Source organism: Sebastes umbrosus, chromosome 15 (genome assembly GCF_015220745.1).
Source record: "Sebastes umbrosus isolate fSebUmb1 chromosome 15, fSebUmb1.pri, whole genome shotgun sequence".
In the NCBI taxonomy this organism is placed as follows: domain Eukaryota; kingdom Metazoa; phylum Chordata; class Actinopteri; order Perciformes; family Sebastidae; genus Sebastes; species Sebastes umbrosus.
The window spans coordinates 14680309-14692042 of record NC_051283.1 but is presented as its reverse complement, the minus strand read 5'-3'; the positions used below and the strand labels follow the sequence as shown (position 1 = coordinate 14692042).

The 11734-nt window shown below is 37.8% G+C and overlaps 1 protein-coding gene across 3 annotated transcripts in view; it reads left to right on the top strand.

The window, feature by feature from the left end:
• Window positions 1-276: 276 nt before the first annotated feature.
• The window catches only part of tbc1d5 (TBC1 domain family, member 5), a 29909-nt gene continuing 18451 nt past the window's right edge, over window positions 277-11734 (top strand). For 2 of the 3 annotated variants that reach the window (XM_037795048.1, XM_037795046.1), the window contains exons 1-4: window positions 278-404; window positions 8981-9032; window positions 9768-9886; window positions 11544-11601. In XM_037795048.1, coding sequence (XP_037650976.1) covers window positions 9787-9886; window positions 11544-11601 — 158 coding nt within the window. In that variant the 5' untranslated portion in view covers window positions 278-404; window positions 8981-9032; window positions 9768-9786. Of the gene's footprint in view, window positions 405-8980; window positions 9033-9767; window positions 9887-11543; window positions 11602-11734 lie in introns of all 3 variants that reach the window. The other variant, XM_037795047.1, reaches the window with a different exon arrangement.

Genomic DNA, 11734 nt, shown 5'->3' with positions numbered 1-11734 from the left:
GCCTCTTCCTGCACTGTATATTATTCATTTATTTATTCACTGTATTGTTATTGTTGTTATTATATATATTTTATCTTAATTGTTTTGTTATCACTATTATGTAGTCATATTATTTCTTTATATTAATCACAGATTAATTAAACAGAAAAGCCTAGTGTTTTTTTTTGCCTCTTCCTGCACTGTATATTATTAATTTATTTATTTTTGTTATGTTTTATAGTCTTAAATTGTGCAAAACAAATAAACAAATTACTGTAAAGCCTCACGAGCAAAAACCCAGGAGGTCACATGATCAGTCAGGTGATCTTCATCACTTCCGCCTGACCTGCTATACTGTTTACAAATCAGCAGACAGTCTCGACACACAGCAGGATGCGATGAGGAGTCCTGCGTGATCTGAACAGGTATCTGAACCACACTAACAGCCACACGGAGAGTTATAGATAACAATGTGGTGTCACATACTGTTATATTAGTGTCTCTATGTGCGTCAGAGAGAGTTTGTCTGGCGGTGTGTCGGAGGTACAGACAGTACAGACAGGCCTCTGTGCTGCAGCGGTACTACTCTGCTAACCACCAGCAGGCTAACACACACTATTATAACCTGCTTCCTGTCATGTAGTCACATTCAGACATCCGTGACAACTACAGCGTCTCAGTGTGCGTTTATTTAACTCCTTTAGCCTTCACTTAGCATTGTTAGCAGCTAGATTAGTTAGCTGCTGCATTGATAATAATCCTCCTGGTTGGTGAAAGACGGACACTGCGTGCGTTTTAGGTCACATTATACACACATATGTCAGTGTTTGTTATGAATTATTGTGTTAAAACGGTAGAGGCTCCTCTTTATGATATATTTGCTAGTGTTGTGTGCATTTTAAACCATTTTCCTCCACCCTGCCTGACAGATTTAGTGATGGTGTTCAGTTAGTGCAGGTTTGGTAACAGATAGCATGCCTGGCTGCACAGTTTAACACTATTATTCACACTTACAAGAACCAGTTCAGTACTAATATGTGTGCAGGATGAATGTTACTGTAACTCCTTGTGTTCCTGTCTCAGTCAGAAGCAACTTTCACGACTACAACTGGTTCAGAAATCTGCTGCCAGGCTTCTAATGGGCATTAATAAAAGGGAGCACATTACACCAGTCCTGGCATCATTGCATTGGCTTCCCCTACAATTTAGAATAAATTGTATTACTCACTTTTAAAGCACAACTTGAATACATAATGGATCTCTTAACACCCTATACGCCTGTATGTGGTCTGAGATCATCTGATCAGCTACTTCTTGCTGTTCCCAGGTCCAATTTTGTGACAAGAGGTGATCAGGCTTTTGCTGTCAGGGGTCCCAAACTCTGCAATGTAACTTCCTATAGAAATACCATCATCTAACTCTGTATCCTCTTTTAAAAAACTTTTCAAAACACATTTTTTTAGGATAGCCTTCCTATAAGTAGAAGGGTATAAATATATGTATGTGTGTACATTTATACACATTTATGTATATATACTGTATATTTGTTTTACCAACTTGTCCTACCATTTTACCACTTCTATTATTATTGATATGATCTGTGATGCTCTGTTTTAGCAGATACCATATCTTTTACTTTATTTATCTGCTTTTATTGTCTTGTGAAGCACTTTGTAACATCTGTTTTGAGAAGTGCTATATAAATACATTTATTATTATTAATGTCTGCAGGCTGTTTCAGATTAGAGGAAAAAGCCTCTTGACTAGAGACTAAAATCAAGAGCTGTGTTGTTGCCCCTCTAGAAATGTGGTATATTGTCTCATAACCTGCATATTGTGTTGGGAGACAATAGCTGATCTTTACTATATATTTTATGTATCTGCATCGACAAGTATAGTGAGAGGAAATAGTTTGTAGGTCAGACAGGTGGTGGGGAAATTAGTGATACTTGTTGAACTTCAATCTGTTCCTGCAAGTTACTGAGTGTTCCTGCTTGTTCGTCTTGCACCACAGGTTTTCCCCAAGTGCAGTGTTTCCCAACCTTTTTGGCTTGTGACTTGTTAGAATAAATGTACTTATGATCACCGGTTGCATAAGTCAGTGACTTGTGAGCAGCTCCAATGAATGATTTTTTTTTAGGGGCCTGAAAAGGTAAAATCATCCAGTAATTCACAAGACAAAAGCTAAGATTAGAGTAAAGTCTTATCCAGTCTTATTGATTACTGTATATTACAACCTGTTAGATTAAGCTTGTGACTCCTTGTGGAGGTCTAATTTTCTTTATTTTTATTTATTTAACCAGAAAGGTCCCATTGAGATACAATATCTCTTCTAAATAATACAAGTACAAACAATATCGATTACAAGTAGGGCTGCAACTAACGATTATTTTCATTATCAATTAATCTGTCGATTATTTTCTCGATTAATCGATAAATTGTTTGGTCTATAAATATCAGAAAATGGTAAAAAATGTTGATCAGTGTTTCCCAAAGTCCAACATGACGTCCTCAAACTAGGGCTGTCAAAGTTAACACCATAACAACGCGTTAACGCAAATTCGTTTTAACACCACTAATTTCTTTAACAAATTAACGCAACTTGTGATTTTTAGGTTGTAGCGGACTCTGTTTTAAAGCTACAGTAAAGAAATTGGTATCATATGAAACTAGAAAAACCTAAGGAATGTCCACCACCAGCTTATACTAGCTTGTCGCGAAGGAGGCTAAATAACGCTCCAAACTTAAACAAAATTTTGTTGAGGAAAAGCTGTAATGGGCATTTTCAAAGGGGCCCCTTGACCTCTGAACTCAAGATATATGAATGAAAATTGGTTCTATGGGTACCCACGAGTCTCCCCTTTACAGACATGCCCACTTAATGATAATCACATGCAGTTTGGGTCAAGTCATAGTCAAGTCAGCACACTGACACACTGACAGCTGTTGTTGCCTGTTGGGCTTGAGTTCCTATTTTTTATGCTAAATGCAATACCTGTGAGGGTTTCTGGACAATATTTGTCATTGTTTTGTGTTTTGAATTAATTTCCTATAAAAATATATATATATACATATATTTACATAAAGCAGCATATTTTCCCACTCCCATGTTGATAATAGTATTAAATATTTGACAAATCTCCCTTTTAAGGTACATATTGAACAGTTAAAAAAATCTGTGATTAATTTAAGATTTTTCACGATTAACTATGTCCAATCATGCGATTAATCGTGATTAAATATTTTAATCGATTGACAGCCCCACCTCAAATGTCTTGTTTTGTTCACAACTCACACATATTTAGTTAACTGTCATAGAGGAGTAAAGAAACCAGAACATATTCACATTTAAGAATCTGGAATCAAAGAATTCACTGTTTTTTCTTTAAATATGACTCAAAGCTATTATCATTATATTATCATAATATAATTTAATATCATTAAATAATTTAACAGTTGACAACTAATAGATTAATCGTTGCAGCTCTAAAGATCACAGAAAAAAACATACCAAAACACAACAACAGACACAAAGCATAGAGGACTTAGAGGCTAAAAGAATCGAGGGGACTGGAACTTGTTAAAAGCAACGACATTGTGCTGTAAAAACTGATTTTAAAGTATGTTTAAACATGTCAAGAGAAACCCCCCATGTTGGGAACCGCTGCTTTGGTTTTTTATACAGACAAATATGTGTCAGGTTCAATCTCTTGTCGTGTATTTGGTAATGAAATCAGTCAAGACCTGGCAAGTTCACGGTGTTTTGCTAAGGTTCAGGTCCCAAGCAGCCTCTTGTGGAGAGCATGTGACTGTAAAGGCTCCTGGGCTCCTGCTGTGTGCTGCTGAAGTAGAGGCATGTGAGCTTGTTTAGCCGGACTGCTTCACTTTGACTAAACTGCTGTCTGCCGCTCCGACTGTAGCTGCCAGTGACGGCTCCTCTCATCGCCGTATTTGCAGAATCCTGTTTGAATATTCATCCTCTGAAGAGCCTGTGTACTGATTATTTTCCTGAATCTATTTTACATTAGACTGCTCTGACAATGGTTTATGGAAATGAAGACTAGTGGACTGGTTCAGCTAAAGACTAATGTTATTAGTAAATACTTAGCCTAATAGTATTTTCCAGAGCTGAAAACAAGACTGCAGCCTGTTTTCATTTCAGTGGAGCTACAGTTGTAATTCAGTCAGATGTCTCTGAATGGGAATTCTGCAGGCAAAACATTTAATACAGTTTAATCTGGGTTTAGTTTCAGAAGAGTTTAGCCTTTGTGCCTTTACTGTAGGCCAATGAGCTTGAAGCGGGCTGAAGCTTTTCTTTGTGTCAGCTCAGCTTGTTCTGAGGATCTCTAGCATGTGGTCGTCCGGCCTAATCATGAACAAAACCGGCCTCTGCGTTTTGAAGAAGAGCTGAATTCGTCTGCTTGGTGTTGAGGTGAACCTCGTTGCTGTTCAGCTGATCTGTGGCTGAAATATTCTCACGACACTAAAGAATGTGATGCTTGCCAGTGGAGGATGATGACTCAGATGCTGAAGTAGAAGTAGAAATACCACAGTCTAAAAATACTCCATTTCAAGTAAAAGTCCTGCATTCAAAATGTTCCTTAAGTAAAAGTTCAGAAGTATTATCAGCAAAATGTACTTAAAGTATGAAAAGTAGAAGTACTCATTATGAACACTTTGAAAGTGGTATATTGTTAAAAAACATTCTGTTTTTATCACTATTGAAAACATGTAAGAGCATTTTAATTTCATTTAGAACTGTCAATCGATTAAAATATTGAATCGCGATTAATTGCACGTTTTTATCTGTTCAAAATGTACCTTAAAGGGAGATTTGTCAAGTATTTAATTCTCGTATCATCATTGGAGTGAGCAAATATGCTTGCTTTATACAAATGTATTTATATATTTATTATTGGAAATCAATTAACAACACAAAACAATGACAAATATTGTCCAGAAACCCTCACAGGTACTGCATCTAGCATAAAAAATGCTAGATGCTCAAATCATAACATGGCAAACTCAAGCCCAACAGGCAACAACCTCTGTCAGTGTGTCAGTGTGCTGACTTGACTATGACTTGCCCCAAAGTGCATGTGATTATCATAAAGTGGGCATGTCTGTAAAGGGGAAACTCGTAGGTACCCATAGAAACCATTTTCATTCATATATCTTGAGGTCAGAGGTCAAGGGACCCCTTTGAAAATGGCCTTGACAGTCTTTCCTCGACAAAATGTAATATAAGTTTGGAGTGGAGCATTATTTAACCTGCTTTGCGACAAGCTAGTAGGATGGTACCAATGGATTCCTTAGGTTTTCTAGTTTAATATGATGTCACTATCTTCCCTCTAGCTTTAAAACTGAGCCCGCTATGACCTCAAAATGTTAACTTGACATGTTAACTTTGACAACCTTAGTTGTGAAGTATTATCAGCAAAGTACTCATTATGAACACTTTCAAAGTTGTAGAACATTCTGTTTTTAGAGTAAATGTACTTTGTTACATTTCACCACTTTCAGATTGAATGTGTGATAAAGTAAAGGGAAGTGAAATGTTTTATAGCACACATTAGAGGATCATTGAAGGAAGAGGTTCTGAGCGAGGCTGTCTGACTTGACTTTGGTATGTTTCCAGTCAGTGTGCTTTACACAATTCAAAACCTCAGCGTTGCTCCTTTTGCTTCCATGCTCGAGGCGATAACTTTGAAAAAGAAAGTGGTTGAGAAAATCTTAATGTTTGAAAGAAGACAATGTAATGGCTACAGTTTGGGTTGAGCGTCGTGGGCTGCTGTTGTAAATCCCACGAACACGTCTCCCACCTCAGAACAGATGGACGCAGTGTTATTTGTCTGTTGATTTATTTATGCATTTCATTATGTATTGATTTGATTATTTCATGAAAGATCCGTGTTTTGAATTATTGAGGTGTCTCCAGGTGCTGCGGATTAAATTATGCAGAAGCTAATTTGCCTTGATTATCATGGAGTAAAGTTAGCATGTCGTTTTACGTTCGACTCTGGGAGGAAGTTATGAAGGCAGCAGGAGGCTAAGAGAAGACTCGCTTCAGGCAAGACTGTGTGCTAACACGGCGAGGCCTTGAGTCTTTTACCCGCTTCATCTTTCATTCACTCACAAAAAGACATGCCTCCTCTAAAAAGCACAAGGAGCAGTGAGAGATCAGAGGAGGCCTCTTTAGAAAGTTTACAATGACTTTTTTTATTTTTGGGACAAAGCGCTGGATGTGTTTGCAGGCCTGTAGGGACAAATGTTCCTCAAAATATCTTTTGACACTTGTGTGCAATGCAAATTTTAGTCCGATAGTGATAATAAGAATTGATATTCTGTGCGAGGTGACTACTGTTATTTTTGTAGTCGCTCAGGAGAGTTTGATAAATCTTTCACGCCACTCTTTTAAAGTAAAACTAACACAACAGGCTATTATTGGAGATACCTATTCACAACGTTCCTCCCTATAGTTGTGGATTAGTTACGATTATTTAATGGGATGATATCCTTTTTTATGAGCGAAGGGAGAAAAAAAAAACCCTCTGACTTAAGGAGAGCATTAGTCTTTGAGGAGAACAGATGTTTCCTAAGAAAACAGACACATACATTATGCATATAAAATTATTTCTATTTTGATGGCGTGTGCTGCTGATTTATCGAGCGGTGTCCCATTCACATGGTTAATAGGTTTAAGAGATGCCTTTGTTGTGTTATTTCCACAATTAATAAAGCGAAGGGGAACATAATGCTCTGTGGAAGCGAAGCGTGCTATTCTGTAGGCCTGTGTATTAGGCTAACCATATTCATAAACGTGGAATAATCCCAAGCCGGATAGAGAATGGAGGGAGAATTGTTTAACCTAGATAGTGATGTCTCACAGAGAAAGTTACACTTTTCCTCATAGCTGTGATTGTTGGCAGAGAGGCGTTGGCTCAGGGTTTACCTGCCTCAAACTATTACAATATTGGTGTTAAAATACCATTTTAAATTAAATATTCGTCGTGCTGCAGAGGTGTCCTGGTCCATACATCATATTCTACAGGCTTAAGAAAACATCTTTGTTTGGTACAAATCCCTGCAAAAATCATACTATAATCATTTTAATATGTTCTTCAATCAGCTTTCGGAAACACTGATCAACATTTTTCACCATTTTCTGACATTTTATAGATCAAACAACTAATCGATTAATCGAGAAAAACAATCAACAGATTAATCAACAATGAAAACAATCGTTAGTTGCAGCCCTAGTTGGCGATTAATTTAATAGTTGACAACTAATCGATTAATTACAATATTGATTTTCAAATGAGTCCTGCCTTCAGTCCTTACCTCTCAGGCGTCATATTAGGACTGCAGCTAATGAATATTTTCATTATTGAGTAATCTGTTAATTATTTTCTTGATTAATTGATTAATTATTTGTCTATAAAATGTCTGAAAATTGTGAAAAGTGCTCGTTATAATTTTCTAGAGTCCATGGTCAAATGTCTTGTTTTATCTGCCCAACAGTTCAGGTCCCAGAATATTTAATTAACTTTAGCTGCAACGATTAATCAATTAGTTGTCAACTATTAAATTAATCACCAACTATTTTGATAATTGAGTAATTTTGAGTAATTTTTTTAAGAAAAAAAAAGTAGAAATTCTCTGATTCCAGCTTCTTAAATGTGAATATTTTCTGGTTTCTTTACTCCTCTATGACAGTAAACTGAATATCTTTGAGTTGTGGACAAAACAAGACATTTGAGGACGTCATCTTGGGCTTTGGGAAACACCGATCGCTATTTTTTTCACCATTTTATAGACCAAACAACTAAATCAATTAATCGAGAAAAACAATCAACAGATTAATTGACAATTAAAATAATCGTTAGTTGCAGCCCTACAATTTAATATTGTGTAAGACAAAGAAAAGCATCAAATCCTGACATTTGAGATGCTGTAACCAGCAGATTAGTTTATTTATGACTTATGGACTAATCGACTGGCCATTATAGCTTTAATGAATATTAATATTTTTTATATATTTTTTTTACCCATGTTATTGCTTTTTTATTCATGTAGTAAATATGTCTAATTTAGTGATTTTATACAGTATGTTCTGACACCATACTATGCTGTACATAGACACAAAGCATGGAGGACATTATCTGTGTACAGATGCATATTAATCAACACCAACATATAACAGAAACCTCATACCCACATCACAGCTTCGCCCTGCAGCAGACGATCTGATTACATTATTTTCATTTTCATTTCATGAGCAACAACAAATTTCTCAAATCTGTATAATAGTTCCTTAATAACTTCGGATACACGGTTAATAATGTCTATGTGTTATGCGAAGACCAGTCTGTTGACATCAAAACATGTAATGAATGCATTAATTTGACTTCTTAATGACCTCATTAGCCTACTTCTTATGTTTTAATATATCACAGTGAGCATGGCGGGGCATCAGGCAGCTCAAGTGCTTCATGTTAATTTAAACCATTCTTCACTGACGACAATCAGTGTTTCATTTTATGCAGCAAAAGGTAAATAAACGGCCACTTCTGTTTGTGATCATCACAATGCAGTAAACCACAAGTGGGACCAAAGTTATTAGTTATAGTCACTGATAGCTATTAATGAGGATTTATGTCATTGTGCCTTCATTATACAGTATATCACAGTTTGATCTTCATAAATATAAAGAGAGAATTAGATATCAAAGCTTTATGCTAAAATGTAAAGTGGTGAGTTTACCCTCCACTACCTCCTTGATTCTAGAGCTACATCATGTTTAAAGGCATCACATAGTAGAAATCCACTGGATAGTTTGTACATAACATTAGTTTTCTTTTTCTTTGTTTTGTTTTTATTAGAGATACTTATGCCTTTTACAACACCAAATCATTTCTTTGCCCCTTTAAGAGCCATATTCATCATTTCCCTGTGTGCTGAAGGTGTTTAGTTTCATTATTGTTTCTTCTTCTTCTTGCAGAGTCATCCTTTTCTTCTGAGTCTTGGCCGAGGAGAATCACGAGGCTGTGACAGTAAGTACAGAGATTAAACAATTCAGCTGCATTTAATGTTAGAGGCAGAGGGACTTTGGTTATTGCGGTAGATAGATTTTGCATGCAACTCTTCATGAAGCGGTCAGAGGTCAGGGTCACCATAACACTCCTGCTCAAGAGGACTTAAGACCTGTCCGTACAAGCCCTGATCAAAGGTCAGTTTCCCCTATCAGTAGAGGTTTGTCAGTTTAGTGGGAAGCTATTGTTCTTTATCAGTTGGAGTTTTTGTATTGTTTTCTGAGTTCAAAAGTCATGCATAACATGACATAAGTTTCCTTTGTGGTTTTTGTAGTCTCTAGCTGATCTGCTGGCTGTTCTGTTGCACTAAACTGTGATTTAAAGGAACAGTGTGCAGCATTTAGGAGGATCTATTGGCAGAAATGGAATATAATATTAATAAGTATGTTTTCTTTAGTGTATGATCACCTGAAAATAAGACACGTGTTGTCGTTACCTCAGAATGTACTATTTATATCTACATGCAGAGCAGGTCCTCTTCAAGGAGCCGGCCGTTTCTACAGTAGTCTATAACGGACAAACCAAACACTGGCTCTAGAGAGGGCCATTTGCGTTTTCGCTATAGTTTCACCAAAGTTCTCCTGTACGCTTGGCACACACCTCACCGCTAGACGCCGCCAGATCCTATACACTGCACCTTTAATTCCAGTTTCTTTCTTTCTTTCTGGTTTCTCTCTGGTCTGTTACTTTCTCCAGGTCCGGCTGGGTCGCGGTCATGCAGCACCCCAATTTCGAGACCCGCCACCCGCTCCAGACAGACGAGCAGCAGGAGACGGGCTTCGACCCGCTCAATAACTTCAACAAGAACCGCAGCAGTACGTCAACTCTCTCAGTAGACTAGACTTCTCTCAAACACAACCTGTGGCAAAGACATTTTAGTGCCAAAGACTCAGAACATATTGGTGTTTCTGTCGTGTTGGAACTGTTCTTAAGACACCAAGATCTTGAGGAACACCACAGAAAAAGCCATGCTGAGATCTGGTAACAAACACTTTTGACATTTTGAGGTTTCTGGAAGAAGAGCATTTTTCAGCAATTGGATGGCGGTCACTTCAATTGTGGAAACTGCTCAAACCCTCTTATTGTCAATATAGCTATGAAAGCCATCCATCCTCTGAATGCTCTAGGTCTCTAGTTGGAGGCTGTGATTATCCTAGAGGTCACCACAGGTCATTTTATACAGTGAAATCAAGTTTTAAAAAAATGGTATCACTACAATGAAATGGCTACTATGGGGACTAACATCATCACACATGAATACAACTGGGCTCACTGGATCCACAGGAGTCTCAGCTTTACAGTCATACCCAATTTATGCAATTCCAACACTGTTTAGGGACCCCAATATGCAGAAATATTCAAATACCCCATTTTAGAATAGGCGGAAATAACACATTTATACTGCATTCAAATAACTGCATGATTTTTGCACAAAACTGCATGTGATTATCATAAAATAGGCATGTCTGTAAAGGGGAGACTCGTGGGCACCCATAGAACCCATTTTCATTCACATATCTTGAGGTCAGAGGTCAAAGGACCCCATTGAAAATGGCCATACTAGTTTTTCCTCGCCAAACTTTTGGAGCGTTATTTAGCCCCATTCCCGTCAAGCTAGAATGACATGGTTGGTATCAATGGAGTCCTTAGGTTTTTATTTTTTTCAGTTGGATATCGGTAGCTTCACTTTAGCTCTAAAACTAAGACTGCTACAGCCTGTGAAAGACAGTAAAGTCGGCCGAGGGCGCCGGCACCCTCAAAGAGTGGAAGAGGTTAATTTGGTCCTTGATGCCCCGCTCCAGATATTTCGTTCATAAAAGCACACCAGTCAGTATTAAACCTACTTTTACACTCAGAGGAGTGATGGATACTAAAACTGGCCAGTACAAGGGCACAGCGTAGAAGAAAGAGTCACTATAACTTGAAGTTCTAGGTAGAAAGAGATGATAAAAAAAGAAATTTGGAGCTCGTTGTGAAGTGTGAGTCACAGACGTGGCGAGCGACGCCCCCCAGGCTGAGGGTGTTTTTGTGTTTTTATGTTTACGTGTGTGAGAGAGAAGATGTTGGGGGCTGGCATGTTGTGGAACTGATGAATATTCATGCTGAGTGTCCCTGTGGAATGATCTACTCCTGTAACTAATGTTGATAGACAGCTCTCCGACTTGAATGCATGTTCACCTGGAGGCCAAATTAGACTTATTACCGCCAATAAAGACGCAGAGGAGTATGGTGCTTTACTCTCTGTCGCCACTTTCCCTGCTGCTGGCCCTTTTTGCTCCACTACTTGACTAGAGAGAGAATAACTGATTGGTCATTTAGAAGCAGTAAACAGGCCAGTTTCTTTGTATGGTAGTTGTCAAAGGTTATGTTTATGTTTATTAAGCTTTAAAAATGATTGATTTCTAGCTTCACTACTTTGCACTGGTTGTTTACATCTCCCCCTTGTGGTTGTGTCTGTGTCTGCTTAAACAGGAGGATCTCTTGACAGCAGCACTTACTCACAGTCCCAGTCAACCTTCCTCTCATACAGGTGAGTGTTTCCAGTATTTTCTTGTGTGGGTGTACCATAAACTCTTGGCCCGGCTCACTGCTCCAGCCTCCTGGATGACACATTAGATGGAATACCGTGTCCAATTTGGGCTGAGAAGCTCATAAATCTCCTC